The following is a 20,577-nucleotide window of genomic DNA, read 5'->3' on the forward strand; positions in this document are numbered from 1 at the left end:
AAATACCATTAAAGCAGGTGGGTAAAATTTGAGCTCAATAATGGAAAGGGGGAATGATGTGTGTGACCCCTTGGCCTGCTCTCAGTCTTTTAACCAAAGTTAAATGAATTATCTGCATTGGCTATATGTGGTCTTTTTAGGATAACTGAGGCTACATATACTATTTTTTATGAGACGCTGGACTCAGACACACCTTCTTCATCCTGTCTCTTTCGCCCCACACTGCATGTCAACTTTGGTGCAAAGATCCTGGCTTTTATTAAACTAGAGTTTAATACAACCAGAGGCTTAAGATTAGAGGCTGAATGCTGGTTAACCAGCACATGACAGGAGCATGGAAAGACAGGCCAGGAGGGTAAGTACTCAACTCCAATGCTCATTCGTAACATTATAAAACAGTTTATGAAGCATCAGATTGTCATCCAAACAGAGCCTGCAACTTACATCCTTTAAGACACCAGTGGCAATTTAAAGGAGCCTATGAATTTATCAAACACAACATAACCAAAAATAAAACAAGAGTTTTCATCCAAACAGCTATTCATTGAGATCCTAACTGAAGTGTTACCTAAACGATGGACCATTTAAATGCTGGAAAAACATTTCTTCCCAGTTGATCTGTCTTTGGCATGAGAAACACATAAGCTGGAATCTCCCAAGCACAACCTTGATTCATTTCAGGGGGGCATTAGAAGGTCTTCTGCACAAGCCACAGTGAGATGCGTTGTGTGCTGAAGACTCCTCACACTTGGATGGATCGTGCCTTTGGCTTCCGGCAAACCCCAAGCCATATGATGTGAGTCATAACAGACAACACAGTCACTGCTTCATCAAGTGTCAGCTCTAGGATACAATTAACTCAATAGTGTTTACCTGTCTGAGTGAACCCTGGCTTGTATCCATTAGCTGTTCCACTCTCAGGGGTCACAGATGGAGACGCTGAAGAACTAGGTTTAGCAGAATGGCTAGCAGAAGAAGATGGCCTGCTTCTACATTCTGCAAGTGAAGTAGCTACAATACATATTAAGGCAGCCAGGTTTCACAATTCAGCAAAAAAAAGGAAGTTTGAAAACATCAACAAATCTTTTTAAACATTTTGGAAATGCCAGATATAAAAATTCATTCAAAAGCAACACTTGGAATTTTGTCAGAAAAGGGCTGTTAAATTCCGTGCAGCAAATATGAGCCTTCTGCTTTGTTAGGGAAACTCAAGAGTGATTTAAGAGAGAGAACATCTTCACACAAAGAGAGCTCAAGACCAAACCAAATAACACCACCATTCCATGGTATATTATGCAAGTCAAAATTAATTTAAAAAAAAAATGTATAGCAACAAAAGAAAGGGCTTATGCATATCTGCAAAACCAGTGTTTTACTTGTGTGCAGAAAAACACCTAGGATGTTGCACCGGGGAAGCAATGCAATAAAGCACAGAGTTATAGACTCAAGGCTTTTTGAAAGCCACATGTGGGGACAGAGCAGGAAGGTGAGGGAGTAGCAACACTAAGTGCAATTGCACACGACCAGGAATATTATGACAACTAGGAAATTCCACTGCATGGCTGGCTAATTGGAAGCCTTTTGTAAACATCCAGAGGACTGGCTAATATTAGCCCAGGGTGCTTGTTCTCTCTGATCTCATCTCTCAGGCAATCACAAAGCAAAATGAAAAAGTTTAAATTCTGGCATAGGTCCATCTATGCCCGTCACTGTCAAATGTTCTTGAAACACATTATTTGACTTCAGGCTCTTTGTGCTGAAGCTGATCTTTCTATTAACATTGACCAAATTTTTGATTTCCGCAGTTTTCACAAAGCTCGTATTGTTCGTTTAGTGAAGGCCAGTGTGTGTTGTTGAAAAGAGTGTTAAACAGCAAATGGGGAGGGCCTGGGTCTTAAAACCTAACTATAGGCAGCCATGAAGTACAAGGAATGGTCTCAGGCACACACCAACTGTGTCGCACATGACACTAAAACATGGTTTGGCATAACACGAATGAGCTAGAATGAGCCCAGGTTCCTTCTCTCCTCCCACGCAGCTCGGAGGAGGACATTGGCAGCATCTAATTTCAGCTTCCTTTAATCTCAATCAGTTTATTGTGTCTATCAGACTGCGGTTTATCATGAACTCTTGTCTAGACAACACACACACACAAACTGAGATTAAAGGAAACTGAGAGCAGATGCTGCAAAAGTTCTCGTCCTGATCGCGTGGAGTATGTGAGCCCAGGAAGAACATTGTTCCAGCATGTGAACATCACAGTAAACCATTTCAATGTGACTACTCTCTCTCAGCCTAACCTACCACACAGGGTTGTTGTGAGAATAAAGAAAGGAAACCATGTTAGCTGCTCTGAATGCTTTGTTGGAAGGGTGAGATAAAAACATAATAAATATTTATGAACAGGTATCAGAAAACGTATTGTTGTTGTTAACATGATGCTCCACTTCCTTTAAACTGAGCTCTAAACTCTAACCTGAGCTGAAGTTGTAGCTCAGTCTTCCTCAACTTTGGTGCCCTTCATACGTTCTGGATGTTAGATCTCCATTGACTATGCTGGCTGGGAGTGATAGAAATTGCATTCCAAAACATCTGGATCATACCAGGTTAGGAAATATTGAACTAGTCTATCAAATACTTTCACTTACTACATTGTCATCAATTGTTCTGAATATTTCTGCAGCAGTTGTTCATGGACGTATGCAAACAATCATGCAGGGATAGCGAACTTTCAGGGCATCTTATTATGTTTCTGGGTCTTCACCCAGAAATGTTAAGTGTGAATTTGTTTAGTATCATGATAGGAACCTTCCCTTAAAAGGGGGGGGGGGGGTTCAGCAACTTACTATTTAGTCAAGCTACATTTAAAGTTCTCTAAACCAAAATAAAGGGTATGTATCTAACAGGATGCTTGTTACCTTTCCAGCATATTAAAGGTCCCTTTGACAGCACACCTTGGGAGCTCCTTACTAGGTAGTACTTTAAGTGCTTCTGCTTCTTTGGCTGAGTGGTGAGCTTCAAGTTAATGTGGTTGGAAAATTCAGTGAAATATCGAAATCCTCTTTCTCCACAGCCTATACAGTTCCCAGAAAAACCTGAGGAGCAGTGGGGAGAGAAAATACAGATCAAATCCTTCCCAATATATTCTGTGAAGTAAAACAATTCAATCCCAACTCTTCATTTTGCTTCTACTAACTGTATGCACCAGATTCCTGCTTGGAAACAAATATATTCCCAGTTGCACACAAATAACTTGAACAACAAACAAAAGATAAGAGAGACATCTAACTTCATCATTACTCCCCAGGTATCACCAGCCTTGATTCCACCTGTTCTTGTACATTCTAGAAGATCAACCCTACAGTATTAGGAGGAGCAGATAGTTCTATTAAGATCCTCGGTGTCCTTCCACAAAACAATATTTCTTTGCCAGCTTTAGAATGCAAAGATCATATTTTCTACCCAGAACCCAATGTTCGTCTCAAGTTTTCTGTTAATGCTGCCTTGGTTTCCCTTGGATTTATTTTGTGTGGAAAAAGGATTTAAAGTAGTGACAGTGGATGGAAGAGAGAAATCAATATTCTCCAGTCCACAGAATTCCCTGATGTAAGAAGTAATGTTTTCACAGCAGACTTTTCCCTTTTACAGGGGGTTCTGACAGGACATAAATAAGTAAATATTTGAGGCAAGGCACTTAGTACCATTGAAACAGAAGTTGAAAGCTCAGCACTCCAAAGAGTACTGTAATCTCTTCTAAACATAAAAGACTTGGGAAGAAAGGTCATAAGGTCAAACTAGTTTCGCAAGGTGGCCTAAATTACATCTTTAATTGGGCTCTACTGGATAAAGTTAGGGCTATATATTATCCTTGACCCATTGTAGATTTCCTACTGATTTCAAAGAGGACTTTGCATGACGACAGAAGGCAAATGACAATCGGCTAGTGAGGTGTAACAAAGCCATCTCCTAAACATAGTCCCCTGGTGATTATAATCTGCGTTTAGACAACGTGTTCAACAGCAGGACCCACACAACACATGAGCCATGAGCTAGGGACTCAGCTAGGGTTGTTTTAGCTGCCTAATCAACAGTTCATTTTTTATTTCTTGAATCTGACAGAAGGCAAGCTACAATGACCACAACTAATGTACTCAGCAGTATTATTATTTGAAAATATTGCATTATTATGCTCCCAGATGTAGAAAAATTTGGTTCAGAACTTGAAATCGTGAACCACATTTGTGTGGGGATACTCTTTCATCCTTGCTTGCATCCAGTCCTTGGGAATTTGACCACTACCATGTTAAACCTAATTCTTCTGTAATGACTAGAAATTCACTTTTTGTTGAATTAAGCAGAAAATTTCTAAAACCCCACAGCCCAATCAGAAGGGTCCGATGAATTGCTCAGCCCTGTTATCTATAAGCTATTCAAGAAGTAATATTTATAATTTATGCAAGGGTACTTGGAAAACATTGCCAAACCAGCTCACACATTCATTGTGGGTTTCAATATAGAAAATTGAAGCTTGGTGCATATGAAATGTAAGAAAACTCTGGAAACAGCCAATTTCTTGCCTCCATTCCTCAAAATGACTGGACATGGAGTGCCTTATAAGAACAGCCAGCACTCCAGCTCAGAGCAAGCCAAGGCACAGATAGGATGGAATTTAGGGCTGTAGGATTTCCAAACCACCCCCAGACAAGCTGATGTAGGGGGAACCAAGAATGTAGTTCTGAAAATGGGACAGGCCACACATGTGGAATTTGTCTTTACATGTTTTAATAAAACCTCAAGATGCTGGTGAGGGGAGAAACTCAAGTGACAGCTTAAAATGCATGTAGGATGCAAAGGGTATATGCAAATCTGTGGAAGGCAATCTGGAAATCTGTGGAAGGCAAACTGAGTATGCAAACAAGTATTTGCATTCAGGTGGTAGCCATGTTGGTCTGACACAGTCGAAATAAATTTAAAAAATTAAAAAATTGCATGCACACGAAAGCTTATATCCAGAACAAACTTAGTTGGTCTCTAAGGTGCTACTGGACAATTTTTTAATTTCTTTGTTTATTTCAAGTATTTGCATAGCTTTCTTGCCACTCCATCTTCTGAGAGAAGTGCCATCTAGCAAGAAGAGCAAATGGGCATGCTGCTAAGACAGGAGCTGAAGAAGGCTCCACACATTACATAGAAAATACAACGGTTGTGCATACATCAGTGAATCTTTCCAACAACAAAAACAATTGTTGTGTTCAGGCAGCCAACCTTAGTGTTGCAGGTTCCTCAACTCTCTCCTTCTCCACTGCAGCTTTGAGAAGGCGCTCAAGGGTATTTGCTTCTGATTTCCACTAAACTCAGTCTAGCATGTTATCTGAACCCCGATCTGTGGTTAATATTTGTATGGTTTATTTAAACAAACCAGCCTCATAAACCATGGTTTGAAGCAGGCACCTTGTGGGGAGCTACAGTCCAACAATATCTGGAGAGATATTTCCTCACCCCTGGTGTAAAAAATTAGAAGCTGGTGGTTTCTGAGTCAGCAAAAAGTGGGCACCACCACCACCCAGATTCCAACAACATGCAATTCTTCTCTGTATAACTGATGTCCCAGTCTGAACAACATGTCATGAAGACCTGGAGCTCCTATGTTATGATCCAGGCATCATCTTTCCCAGGGGTCAAAATACTTGTCCAGCGTGTTCCAGACTCCAGAGCCCTTGTCTTCCCTCTGTGTCCAGCAAACCAAATTCCTGTCTCTGGCCTTGGACTATCTCGGCTTCTACATTCCTGTCACAAATAGACTCTACTGAATCACCCCTATCCGCAGTTGATAAACCTGATCCTAGCCTAGAGAAACTCCACCCAAGAGCTGAAACACTCATCTGGGGCAATTGCTTGCTGCCCCTATTAAGCAGAAAGTGGTTATTTAAACCTCTGGTCAACAGACAATGGGCTGCACATAATGGGGCATGGACTTCTGTGGCAAGTATGAGAAACAATCAGGGCAATCTTTTACATGTGTGCTCAAAAGTCAGTCCCACTGATTTCCATGGGCTTAAAACCAGGTTAAGTAGGTACAGGACTGCAGGATATTTTGAGGATTTGGGAAATCTTACAGAAGTGTAAGAAACCTCTTATCTTCCAGATGTTGGTGGACTACAACTCTCACCATACCTGACCATTGGCCATGCTGGCTAGGGTCTAATGACATCTGGATAGAGGCTCCCCACCCTTGCTTTAATGATATTAAAATTGAAAAAACTGGATTCATGCTTTGTTTAGAAAAAGCTTTAAAAACGAATGTCTGCATATTCCGGTGAGAAATCCATGTACTGAATTGGCCTAGCCTACCATTAACCCAAACCTTTGGTCAATTATACATTTATCATAAAACATGAAGAATAATTAATGAAAACCTTTTACCTAAAAGTGCATTTTTTCCCTGGTCATCTGGCAAAAACCTCTTGTCAACAGCACAGACTAGAATGTGCTCAGGAAGGTTTGGAGACTTGGCTCCTACTAACAGGAATCCTGCTGGGATATCGATCTGTTCCATACACAGCGAAACTAACCTCAAATCTTTGCCTGCTTGACAAAAACCTGAAAAGAAAGAATACATCATGAAATATCTACAAGTGATTTACTGTCGTCTTGTTCCACTTACTCAGAGCAACTAAGGAGAACAACTAAGCCTAATACTGCCACGCCCTCCATGCAAAAGATCTCATGAAACAATTGCCTGCCCTGGTTCAATATTTCACCAAGCCCTCTAAAGTCTATGGACAAAGGGCACTAGACAAATTAGTAATTTATGAAACAAATGTAGACCTGTGACAGAAGATAGTGGTTTGTGTGTTAAGCAACTACCATGAAATACAGTAATATTTGTGCTATTAAATTTTATTCCACATTTCTGTGAAAAACCTGTTGATAAATTACCGTAACACTGAGGTTTTCTCAGTGTGTCTCAGAGGAAGGCAAGGCAGGTGCAAAGAAAGAGTACAGGCCCCTTTCTCTCTCCCTTTACAATTCAGTCTGACCCACTGAATTGTAGGATGATCGCTACTGGCAATGAAGCAGACTTGTTTTGCCTTTTAAACCAATATTTCTACTGGAAATTTTAGCGATATCGAAATATTTCCCCAGGTTTTTATTTCCCATAAATTGGGGTTACAATCCTGAATATTTATTATTTGCAACTATCATCTTTCCGAAGGACACGATTTTTTAAAATCCATTTTTCCGGAGGAGGGAATCAAACTGACTATAGTGTTGTTTATATTTAATTCTCTTATGTTTTTATATATTGTAAGTTGCCTCAAAGTTTTGCGATGAGTTGGGATATAAATATCTAAAGTTAAATAAAGTTATGCACACATTCAGAGTTATCTTTGACAGCTGTTATTGAAGATACTGTCTCAGCGTTCTTGCTGGGACTTACACCAGTAGTGATTACTGCTGCAGTTATATAAAGAGCATGGCCATGGCCAGAATTACCCAGAGATGACTGATAAGGGAAACAAATACCACAAGTGATAAGCAAGCAGCTTTGATGTCTTATTTGCTATCATCATTATTCCACGGTATGTGGGTGTGCCTGAATGAGTATTAACTCTTGAAAGTTCAAATACTGTATTGCATTTGACATTACTAAATCCATCTGGTTTGAGTGAATTTTAAGCATAGTATTTGAACAAAAAGGGACGCGGGTGGCGCTGTGGGTAAAAGCCTCAGCGCCTAGGGCTTGCCGATCGAAAGGTCGGCGGTTTGAATCCCCGCGGCGGGGTGTGCTCCCGTTGCTCGGTCCCAGCGCCTGCCAACCTAGCAGTTTGAAAGCACTCCCGGGTGCAAGTAGATAAATAGGGACCGCTTACTAGCGGGAAGGTAAACGGCGTTTCCGTGTGCGGCTCTGGCTCGCCAGATGCAGCTTGTCACGCTGGCCACGTGACCTGGAAGTGTCTCCGGACAGCGCTGGCCCCCGGCCTCTATAGTGAGATGGGCGCACAACCCTAGAGTCTGTCAAGACTGGCCCATACGGGCAGGGGTACCTTTACCTTTACCTTTATTTGAACAAAGGCTCCCTGAACCTGTCTGCAAGAAGCTTTTATCAGCACAAAAGACTCTCTTGGCTATTATGATCAGCAGTAGGGGTGCGGAGAGCTGCTCCTAGTTCCACGGCTCTCAGAAGTTCAGGGTTGTGTATGACCAAGGCCCTAATCTGTGGAATATCTCTCCTCCCCACGGATGTGCATCTGACACCTTCATTATGCATTTTTTGGCCTATGCTGAAGATGTTCCCTCTTTACCTTGGACTTTGTCTCCTGAGATTTTTTAGGATATACACTATTTTGTTGATTGTAGTTTTACCTGATTTTAATATTGTATCCTTAAATTGTTGTAGCTTATCCTGGATGAAGAGTAGGTAAGTAGGTAAGAAATAACAACAACAACAACCTGATTTTAAAATGTTGATTCTATTCTATTACATCTACAACAGTTAAGTATTGTTAATTTTGTAGTTTAAAAAGCCCCAAAAACGCATCCTTGCCAACAATTTCTTAGAATCATAGAATCATAGAGTTGGAAGAGACCACAAGGGCCATCGAGTCCAACCCCCTGCCAAGCAGGAAACACCATCAGAGCACTCCTGACATATGGTTGTCAAGCCTCTGCTTAAAGACCTCCAAAGAAGGAGACTCCACCACACTCCTTGGCAGCAAATTCCACTGTCGAACAGCTCTTACTGTCAGGAAGTTCTTCCTAATGTTTAGGTGGAATCTTCTTTCTTGTAGTTTGGATCCATTGCTCCGTGTCCGCTTCTCTGGAGCAGCAGAAAACAACCTTTCTCCCTCCTCTATGTGACATCCTTTTAGATATTTGAACATGGCTATCATATCACCCCTTAACCTCCTCTTCTCCAGGCTAAACATGCCCAGCTCCCTTAGCCGTTCCTCATAAGGCATCGTTTCCAGGCCTTTGACCATTTTGGTTGCCCTCCTCTGGACACGTTCCAGTTTGTCAGTGTCCTTCTTGAACTGTGGTGCCCAGAACTGGACACAGTACTCCAGGTGAGGTCTGACCAGAGCAGAATACAGTGGCACTATTACTTCCCTTGATCTAGATGCTATACTCCTATTGATGCAGCCCAGAATTGCATTGGCTTTTTTAGCTGCCGCGTCACACTGTTGGCTCATGTCAAGTTTGTGGTCAACCAAGACTCCTAGATCCTTTTCACATGTACTGCTCTCAAGCCAGGTGTCCCCCATCTTGTATTTGTGCCTCTCATTTTTTTTGCCCAAGTGCAATACTTTACATTTCTCCCTGTTAAAGTTCATCTTGTTTGTTTTGGCCCAGTTCTCTAATCTGTCAAGGTCGTTTTGAAGTGTGATCCTGTCCTCTGGGGTGTTAGCCACCCCTCCCAGTTTGGTGTCATCTGCAAATTTGATCAGGATGCCCTTGAGTCCATCATCCAAGTCGTTGATAAAGATGTTGAATAAGACCGGGCCCAAGACAGAACCCTGTGGCACCCCACTAGTCACTCTTCTCCAGGATGAAGAGGAACCATTGATGAGCACCCTTTGGGTTCGGTCAGTCAGCCAGTTACTATTCTCCATTTAGGAAAGAATAGTAATATATGTTTACTTGTGTAAGCTCTACTAATACTAGATTTTCATTGCCATGCTCTAACCAGAAAAGCTAATGATCAGGGATTATGGGTGCTGTAGTCCAGTAACAACTAAAGGGTAGCTGTTTGCTACCCTGTTAGAAGGTAGAAACAGCTGAAAAACAGCCTCTGGTCTTCCTGGTCAGAAGAAGCTATAAATTTATCCCCATTGGTAGATTTACTTTATCTAAGGATAGAGAAAAATACAACAAATATATTTATTACTTTACTCAAAGCATTCTTACTCTGCTCTGCAGTCAATAAAAAGTTCCCAGACCAGCTCACATATATTTATATAACTAGAAATTAAAGATTAAATATATGTGAGCTGCTGTTTATTTTGTATCTACAGCTGAAGCTTAAACTTGGCCTCTGAACTCCCAAGAATATAAGAGTTACAGCATTTAATGATATTCTTAACAGTTAACATTTGAACAGTTCTGAAGCTAGGCAACCTGTTCCATTTTAGCTGACACAAACCATTAGTGGTGGTTGTTTTAACGCAGAGTTCATTGTTATTTTCCTTAAGTACTCAGAGTTTGTTTGCACTTCTGGTATTGTCTCAGCAAAGACAATAGCATTTTGGACCAGGAATGTCAGTGTTAGCTCAAAGCAAGAAATCATTAAGGAATGCAAATCTACTTCTCTGAAGTAAGAAAAATCTTACATTTTCTTCTAAAGAAATGCAGATGGAGTTGCCCCAAGAGCAACTGAATCAACACCCCCCACAGTTTAACAAGAGTAATCTCAAATTGTGTGTAAAACTATGGCTAGGCTATCTATCTTTATTAGGCCTGTACATGGATTTTTTCCTTACGGATCAACACAACCACCTTTCCTTTCTGTTTCACAAATTATTTAATCTAAGACACCTGAAGGGAAGTTTTTAATGTTTAATGCTGTATTGTTTTTGGCACTCAATTGGGGGCCACCCAGAGTGGCTGCGGAAGCTCAGCCAGATGGGTGGGGTATAAATAAATAATAATTATAATTATAAATTATTATCTGAAAAAATTGCCCCTCCCCCTTTCCCCTAAATGCAAAATATCTACAACAACAATGTATCTCACTAAATGGAACCGAACTTTGAAAAAGACAATGAATTGAAAGCGGAGAGTGTAGATGCGCTTTTCTCTGTTTACCTGTTTGTTTTGCAACACAAAAAAGTTTAATAAAAACTATATTAAGAAATGTATCTTTTAAAAAAATTCTTGCTTAAAACCTATTGAAGTTGATGGGACATAGTTTGATTTGAATCCCAGTGGCCTGAGGAGTATGCTATTGGAGTGATCTTTTGCTAGATCGCAAACAATGTAACCAACAGCAGATGTTTATTACCTATTTTGTCCAATATAACTGACTGATGGCAACATGCTTACATTCACCAGGGGCATACACATTTATACTATCTACGGTTACATTGAATTCATGTACACCATCTAGACCAGTGGTTCCAAATTGGTTGTCCATGGACCCCTGGAAGTCTGCATAACCCTCTCAGGGGGTCTGAACCACCATTCACATAACAAAAACTACAACAGAGATAGCGAAATTTTCAAAAGTAGGGGGTCCATGGCTTGACTTTTGAAAAACAGGGGGGTCGCAGTACTTAGCTAATTGTGAACCACTGAACTAGACCAATCATGATATCCAGAATGTAAGGTTAAGGGCTCTAAGTCCTCACTGTCATTAACAAACATCTTTTGAAAAGACAAGCATTGGTCCTTGAATGTTTACATTTGTTGGTCGACTTTAAAGGCATGGAATATAGAATTTAAAATGAACTTGTAAGCAACTGAATAATTAAACTTCCACATGGTTACAGTTACCGTTATATAGCCATGTCCATTGTCAAATACCTTGAATTTTACTACTGGTATCTATATTGATTTTATAATTTGTTCTTGTTTTAAAGGATTCCTCCGCCTTTTTGGATATTGCTTTGCTATCCCTAACGTAAAACAAGTAATAAATTCTATAATAAATGTATTCAAATGGGAATTATTATTATTTTAAACACTTTACAATACACAATGTACTTGAACTTTGCCACTTATTTCATGGGGACTTGATACACAAACATAAATCTGTGGAGGGATGATGAAATGAAGTAGCACCTTATGTAAATTTCAAGGGGTCACCAATTCAGTCTATGATTGAATTCAATCCTCCAGTGTGGAGCACTGAAATACTAAATCCCTCAGTGCATTCTGCAAACATGACTGTTACTTCCCCAAGCCTTGCGAGAACACACTGGAAAAGTTTGCTGAACACTTACTTCAGTAATGCAAAGCAACATGTTAATGATAAAGCAAAACGATAAAGACGTTAAGAATGAACAAATTGCTAAAATATTTCTGTCTTTCCAAAAAAAGTCAGTGACTGTTTTTTAGCCAATGAGAGACTGCATTCTACAATCACCTCATCTAAAATAAAATAAAAACCTCACAGAACTCATATGCTGAAAGGAAAGGAGTTTGGCCAACACAGCTGTGAAAATAAAACAAAAGCACTGATGCTGTGTAAAGCAAAGATTGCATCCCTTTCTCCATTCCCCACTCCTCTTTTCTTAACACTAACAATTAACATCCCCTCTGTGGGGTACAGACCTGTTATTGTGCTGCTTTAAGATAAGGCGTAAGAAATTACCCACCAAGATCTGCATAAGAATTGCAATTCACAGTCTCTTCCACTTTTAACTTCACAGCAGCTGATCAGGTATTAAATACCTGGCTACCTAATTGGTGCTGAAATTAAGGTGTCAGCTCTCACACAGTGCAGAAAAATGGCAGTTTACAACCAAACAACTTGACTGGTATTATTTGTGCTTGACACATATCCTGGATGCTCTGTTAAGGACACTAATCATGAAACCAGCAGCTATTAAGGTGATGGGAAACTGAACAAAGGTGTGTGGGTAAGGGAAAAAAACAGCATTCGCCCACATTTTATTGCAACACTCCAGAAAGTCACAAACTAAGGCAGCCTTGGTTATAAAGAAGCTGTCCATAGATATTAATTTCATTTATAATTTTATAGGAATATTACAAATGCTCACTATAGCCTATTAAAGTCTTCTTGTTAAAGCATTTCACAGCTTTAATATAAAATTTTGGATTTAAATAGCAATACATTCCTTGGAAACTGATTTGCTCCACCTGCAGATCCTGCCACCTCACCTTGCCTCATGGGCAGGCTGGCCCTGCTGCTATGGGCACTAAAATACCCTCAAGTAATACAACATTAACTGTCACAATTATTGCTTGCAATTCAAAGTCGTATGAATTACAAAAAGATCAAAACATTTTACATCTACTTTACATACAGCTCATTCAGACTGAATGGAAAGCCGTGGACATGTAACTGAGCACAGAATCACAGCTGCATACATTAAATTAATGCAATTCAGAGTTTTGTGGCAACTTGAAGACTAAGAAAATTATTATGTGAGATGGAAATCCTATATCTATTTACTCAGGAGTAAGCGGGAAGGTAAACGGCGGCGGGAAGGTAAACAGCGTTCCGTGTGCTGCGCTGGCTCGCCAGATGTAGCTTGTCACGCTGGCCACGTGACCCAGAAGTGTCTGCGGACAGCGCTGGCTCCCGGCCTATAGAGTGAGATGAGCGCATAACCCTAGAGTCTGGCAAGACTGGCCCATACGGGCAGGGGTACCTTTACCTTTACTAAGCCTGTTGAACTTAGTAGAACTTTGAAGTAGACATTTACATAATTGCATTGCTAACTCCAAGACGACACACAACTCTGTTGCTTTTGCTGTAACAGACTAATATGGCTATCCTTCGGGAAAATGTTATACATTAATGCTATCATAACTGCCTATGTGTAGCCTTTTGCAAAAGAAACATTCTAATTCAAGTTAAGTCTTAGATAAGTAAGGCTTAAACCAACCATCAGTAGTGCAAGACCCTTCTGGGGCAGGTTTTTGTGAATATGGGATTGGTGGGCTATTGGAATCAGACATGTCTTCATCCTCCTCATCTTCTTCCATTTCATTAATTATTTGGCTAGTAGAAAAATCCAAAATTCCATTCTGGGTGTAACGTTGCATCAATTCTTTGTCCAGCTCCTCCACTTTTGGTTTAATGTCTAGAAAGCATTATTTAAAAAAAGACAAGAGGCCTGCATTTAAGTGACGGTAGGAGAAGATATTTAGGCAGTTATTTTCAATGAAAAATATGCAGCATCTTATCTGGGATAAGAAGGGCAATTAAAATATGCCATACTTGCTTGGTTACCTTCCGGTAAAATAGGCAGCTCAGGGTCAAGATACAGCTGAGAGAAGATGGGGCGAGGAACCACACTATTGCATCTTAGAGAGGCCTCTATCGAGTTGTGCAGGGCTTCTTCAAAACGGGCAGATTTGAGCTGCCCTGCATACGAATTCCCCATGTTCTGAAAAACAAATTTAAAGGGTTGGGAAGAGAGATTTAGGGTTAAATATGCAGACACACACCGCAGAATTACAGGAAACAAGAAGTGATGAATGAACAAATGTTTTGCATAGTGCACACATGAAGGATAAAATATTAGCAGTGGCAAAGAAAACCATAAAAACAACATAATGGAAAGCACGGACTGTTCTTGTTTTTGTTCAAGTCTGCCAATCTGCCTTTCACTGATAGAGTTCTTCCTGTCACTGAAAAGTGCTGCAATATATCAGCTTGTACATCAGTCTCCATGTAAAAAAGAAAAGAAAAGAAAGCTGCCATTTCCAATTTCACCTGGGGGAGAGGGAGTGTTCAGCAAAAGATCAAGGCCAGCATTTATTTATTTATTTATTTATTTATTTATTTATTTATTTATTTAATGTATTTATATCCCGCCCTTCTCTCAAAGTGGGATTCAACCTTTAGAAACATAATTATAGAATAAAGTAACAAAAACCAAATAAGTTAACAACAGTTAAAACGCAACGACACACACTTTTAAAACCAGCATCCAAACACAGTTTGCCCTGATAGCAGCTCAGTGGTCAACAACACCTGCCCCTTCGTTTCCAAAGGGAAAACTATTCCTGTCTGAATAGGAAGCTTATACAGTAGATATATTCAAGGTTAAATAGTGAAAACAATGTATTTCAGGAACACTTCTTGTTTTATTATTTTCTATCCTTCCATAACCTAACAAAACTTGATTAGAATTCTGTTTTGACAGGAATGGCTTGCTATGCAAAAGGAAGTGCTGCAGAAATATCTATGAGAGAGAGGTTAAGCAGGTGATATGTCTGGCAAAGTGCAACCTATAGGTCCTGTTTAATTCTCCATCCTCCCTTATGTGCCCAAGCAGGAGGTGCTCTTGCCTCCCTCCTTATGAAGTAGAAAGAAATGTGAAAGAGAAAGAAATGAGTGGAGGAAGGTGAAGATGTCAAATATGCCAGGAACCATGAAGCACGTCCCTAGGATAGATTGTCAAACAACTCCCAGTGTAGAGCCAATTTCTAGAGCCAATATCTTAACCCAGAGATCTGTATTTTTTGAAGTTCCTCCCCATTAATATTACCTGACTGACTTTGAAAATATGCATTAAGGGTACGCGCAATGTCTTGCAAAGTAAGCTAAATCAGGTCTAAGCACAGAAGCCAGCAAAATTGTGCTTGCAGAGTTCTTACTGTTTTGAATCAGAGGCAATCAGTGAATTAGAATGAAATACATAGATAGATAGTGGCCTAAAACCGATTCCTGCACTGCTCTAATTATCATCTAAACTTAGGAAAATTGGTGTTAAGGCATTGGCTTGCTAGTAATTCTGGATATGATCATGATAATTTAGTTTATTTTAACAGAAGTGCTACAAGCACCTGCTTAACTTGAAAATTTTAAAATAACTTTGTTTAGGCTGGCTTTTCTGCCCAAATTGCCATTATTAAACATTCAGCAACTTTGGAACAGGAATGCTTCTGCTGTTTTTCAAAGATCTAAGTGGAATGCAAACTGTTAATGTTTTGGCTACAACTGTATCAGGTTGATAAGAAAAGACTAAATTTAAACCCAAGGAATTTTTTTAACTATACATATCATACTTCCACGGTACTAAGGAAACAACATGAATTATGGATTTCGATGTGTATACAGTATATACACACATAAAGGAATTATGCAATAATATATGCAATAACTTGTACCTTTAGCCTTCCACTAAAAAGTTCAGTGAAGGCTTCGGCTTTACAAAACAACTTGCTTTGCATTTCTAAATAGCCAACTTTGAAGACAGGATCTACTGCACCTCCTGTGATAATTAATAGGTAAAGCCTAGTAAGTCTTCACAATGTTACTAGAGACGACAGCATGCTGAAAATAATTTATTAGCATGTGATTCATCTACTGAAATATACTATACGTATTCCAGCAAAATACTGTAACTGTAAACCTCAGGCAGGTTTTTTCCCCAAGTGTTCTGCCAGACTGTCATGGCAAGACCCATTTGTTTTAATCAGACACAGGATTATTAGATAACATGGGTGGGTCATTTTTTCACTCCCAGCAGATTTACAGTAGGTTAGCCTTTGTCTTCAGTATAACAGAAAGTGCAGTTTTTATCATGTACAACAATAATCTTGCATCCAGCTTAATGCAACTGTGATCAGAATTTACGAGGATTTTCTATGCCTTGTGAAAACCAATAAACCTTCCAGATCCACCTGCCTGGCATCTACACCTGAAGAATTAGTTCTTCCCCAGCTTCCCAGATTCTACATGATTCCCACATGCTTCTCCCACACCATTTAAGCTCTAACTTGAGGCTCAATCCTTCCATTAGGCAAACTGAGGCCCAAGCTTCAGGCTGTGTGAGTGTCTGGAATGCCCTGTTCTGAGGGAAACACACACAGACAAACACACACACGGTCCTCACCACCAACCCTGCAACATAATGGCCACATTCACAGAAAACACTGAAAGCTCTATGATGCTACTTTAAACATTATTGGCTTCCCCCAAAGAATTCTGGGAGCTGTAGTTTGTTAAGGGTGCTGAGAGTTGTTAGGAGGCCCCTATTCCCTTCACAAAGCTACAATTTTTAAGAGTTCCCTGTCATGAAGGATTGATTGTTAAAATATTACGGGAAGGGTAGCTCTGGAAGGGGAATAGGGGTCTCCTAACAACTCTCAGCACCCTGAAACTACTATTCCCATAATTCTTTGGGGAAAGCGCGGGTGGCGCTGTGGGTTAAAGCCTCAGCGCCTAGGACTTGCTGATCAAAAGGTCGGTGGTTCGAATCCCCGCGGCGGGGTGTGCTCCCGTCGTTCGGTCCCAGCGCCTGCCAACCTAGCAGTTCGAAAGCACCTTCGGGTGCAAGTAGATAAATAGGGACCGCTTACCAGCGGGAAGGTAAACGGCGTTCCGTGTGCTGCGCTGGCTCGCCAGATGCAGCTTGTCACGCTGGCCACGTGACCTGGAAGTGTCTGCGGACAGCGCTGGCTCCAGGCCTATAGAGTGAGATGAGCGCACAACCCTAGAGTCTGTCAAGACTGGCCCGTACGGGCAGGGGTACCTTTACCTTTACCTTTATCAGTGTTTAAAGTGGTATCACAATGCTTTAAAAGTACAGTGTGAATGTGGACAGTGCAAGTTGGGTTCTGCCTGCTTGTGAAGCAGCAGCAAAAGAGACAAACAAGCTAAAATGTAAGCCAAGGAAGAAAAAGAGGAGTGATGCAACTACTGTTACCACCGCAGCAGTAATTCTGAGGAGGGGAAACAGAGTTCGGGGCAATAAAAAGCAGTGGGGGTGGCAGCAGATTGGAGGGGTGGGGTGCAATGTATTGCACTCATCCTGGATGTATGCAACTGAGCTTGCATCACACAGAGATCCACAACCTTTCAGAAACCCCAGTGAACCCTACTTTGCAGAGAGTATGAAACCTTTACCAATAAAAACAAAAGAACCATTTTACTGATTCACATCATAGGTCCCTCTAGCCCAGATATCCATCTCCAGCATTATCCAGACAGAAGGCTCTGGGGAGTTCTCTAGCAGGCCATAATCATATTAGTCTTGCTTGTCCTCAGGAGCTGATACTCAGTGGGATAGCGACTCTCAACATAAATGTTCAATTTTTTTTAGATTACATGCTGATAACTCAATAAAGCTCTTCACAATGCTTCTGTTTAACCACTTTATATAAAAAAAACAACCCCTGTAATGTGCCAGTTTCTGGTAACAAATTTTGAAAATTACTTTTTCGATTTAATGATTTAGAAGATTTACAAACTGCATTTAAGAGCAACTATCCTCATGGAATAAACTTTAATGCGGTATTAAATAAAAAATTAGACACATTAAAATACCATCCTACAGTACAAGAAAAATAAATGATAAAATGAGCCATAGTAAAAGACCAGCATAATATAATTTTTAAACAGCTAACACTTAAAAGGGCTTACTCTTTATAGTTCCACAACCTTCAGAAGTGTGGGAATAGCAGCCAAGAGAGGGCATTCTCTGTGACAGTCCCTAAGTTGTGGAACTCCCTCCCCAGATGTCTGGCAACTTCACTGCACAGCTTTCATCATATGCTGAAGTCGCCCCTCCTTACCCTCGGCCTTTGTGCCTTTGTTTGAGGACAGTGGTGTCCAAACCTTTTTCAAAAAGGGCCAGATTTGATGAAGTGAACATGCGTAAGGGCCAACCATTTTACCTGATGTTCTCTGAACCATTAAAATTAAATGCAAGTTAAATGCAAATTAAATTAAATGCAAATTAAATTAAGATGGGGGGGGGGGGAATCCAGGAAGCTGAAATATGTCAGGAACATTGTAAAGTACATTACATATTAGTGGTAATAAAGGTTGTCTGTCAACCTTTAAGTTCAAAAAATATGAACAGGAACATAACACCAAGTTGGCACAAACCTCTTGATGAGGGTAGTAAACAAACCAGCAAAAAAAGGTTAAAGGAAGTGTTTGTGTGTATGTGTTTGTCTCCCCCTTTTTTCTTCCCTCTCTCCATTGCTGGGGGAAAGACAGTATATATGTGTCTGTATGTGCATGTTATAGTTTGCAACACACTGTATTAAGCGCAGTTTGGGTACCCCTGTCCTAGACACATTAGGAGCCAATTATGCAGAAGGTTCATTGACCTGAAATCTGCTTTGCTACAATACACTGTGAATGTGGGCTCAACTGGCATCTACCACCATGGATAAAAGGCAGTCCTTCTTTTAATTAAAAAGCTTTATACTGAAACTTCACTTCATGTTTGTTGTGGCATAGATGGGTGTGTGGCCACCCCAGTTAGTGCTTCTCAGGGCACAAGGCTCTATACTGGCACAGAGCCTTTTTAATTTGCATACTAATGATCTAGTGCCAGCTCTTGTAGTAGCTGCTCCTCCTAAAATTGCATCTAAACATGCTCATCATGCAGTCTTGCTCTCATGGACGTGGCTTGGCCTGAAAAGGCTATTGCAAGACATTTCAACTTCTTGCATTAGCAAACAGTGTTTCAACAACTATGATAAAACTAAAATAATGAACTCCTCCAAAAGGAATTTGGTTTCTAAATGGGTTTTTCAATAAAATGAGATCAAGCAAATTTAAATTGTTAAAAGCCACAGGTTTTAGTTCCACAGGCTCCAGGATGTCGTAAATATGTTTTAGTTTGCAGAGAGGAATGTCGTGCTATGCCGGGCTACTCTGGAGTCACCCCTTGCCCACCTCTCTCCATCCGTGGCTGCTCACCATGGGCCTGGGGCTGCTCTCGCTGCCTTCTGGGGAGCACAGCACGCTGAGCAAGGAGCAAGCAAACACTGGCCTGGTGGTCATTCAGCGAGGGGGCAGGGCTCAGCGCAGCCTGGCCTGGAGACTGAAGGGCAGCCTGGCCTCAGGAATGTACCCTTGAGAGCACAAGGAAGGCAGACCGAGCCCTCTGCCCAGCCTGTATGGAGCCTCTGTGGTCACTGACCTCTGCTGGGGTCACAGCCATGGCAGGAGGGCCAAGCCAGGCTCTGGGTCCAAAGACACCCAGTGGCAGGCAGGCAAGGGCAGAGATGGGGGCCGCCAGGACACGCCTGTATGGCGGTGGGAGCAGCCTCCTGACAGGCTGTTCTGCCACCTCCACTAGGGCAGAGCAGGGATCTCTGTGGGAGCGAGCACCTGCATAGGGGTGCTTGGTTGCGCCCCCTCAGAATTTTGTGCCCAGGGCCACGGCTCCCCTGCCCTCCACGCTACACCACTTAGTAGATGAGAAACTTACTTCACAAAGAGAATCAAGCAGACAATTCAATGGCTATTCCCCAAGACCAGGAATGGGCTGCTTCAGCCCTTCAGAGGTTGGGCCATGTTGGCCAGAGTTTATGGAAGTTATAGTCCAACAACATCTGGAGAGCCACATGCTCCCCCATCCTTGCTCTAGATCAGTGTTCCCCAACCTTGGGCCTCCAGCTGTTTTTGGACTACAACTCCCATCATCCCTCGCTAGCAAGACCAGTGGTCAAGGATGATGGGAATTGTAGTCCAAAAACAGCTGGAGGCCCAAGGTTGGGGAACACTGCTCTAGATGATAGGAAATGATTATTTTCCTTAGACTCACACGTACCCTTGCACTATACAAAACTGTAGCCAATTTATTATAATTAACTGATCATGTAACTGCAAGTGCATAGTGATTAATTACTCCATAGGCTGCTCTATCAATTATGTAACTATTTTTGCAAACATATCCTCCTTACATGTACAAACATGTAGCACTTATAACCTAGTTTTCCATTAGTCTAGAATGAAGTCTAGAATGAAATCGTCCTTCTACAACATTTGATAATTATTTGTTGCACAGAAATTTCAAAGAAGTGGAAGTTGTGCTTAATTTAATTCATGTACCGTATTTTTCGCTCTATAGAATGCACTTTTCCCCCTCCAAAAATGAAGGGGAAATGTGTGTGCGTCCTATGGAGCAAATGCAG

At 41.0% G+C, this 20,577-nt stretch overlaps 1 protein-coding gene across 15 annotated transcripts in view; it reads right to left on the reverse strand.

The window, feature by feature from the left end:
- Positions 1-20,577, reverse strand: part of GREB1L (GREB1 like retinoic acid receptor coactivator) — a 168,091-nt gene that overhangs the window by 61,870 nt on the left and 85,644 nt on the right. For 7 of the 15 annotated variants that reach the window (XM_028737207.2, XM_028737214.2, XM_028737211.2 and 4 more), the window contains 5 exons: positions 13,910-14,078; positions 13,575-13,772; positions 6,424-6,600; positions 2,919-3,095; positions 874-1,011 (listed from right to left, as the gene is read on the reverse strand). In XM_028737207.2, the coding sequence (XP_028593040.2) occupies positions 874-1,011; positions 2,919-3,095; positions 6,424-6,600; positions 13,575-13,772; positions 13,910-14,075 (856 nt within the window). In that variant the 5' untranslated portion in view covers positions 14,076-14,078. The remainder of the gene's footprint in view (positions 1-873; positions 1,012-2,918; positions 3,096-6,423; positions 6,601-13,574; positions 13,773-13,909; positions 14,079-20,577) is intronic. The other 8 variants (XM_028737216.2, XM_077933103.1, XM_028737213.2 and 5 more) reach the window with 5 other exon arrangements.

The sequence above is a fragment of the Podarcis muralis genome, chromosome 8, assembly GCF_964188315.1.
Source record: "Podarcis muralis chromosome 8, rPodMur119.hap1.1, whole genome shotgun sequence".
In the NCBI taxonomy this organism is placed as follows: Eukaryota; Metazoa; Chordata; class Lepidosauria; order Squamata; family Lacertidae; genus Podarcis; species Podarcis muralis.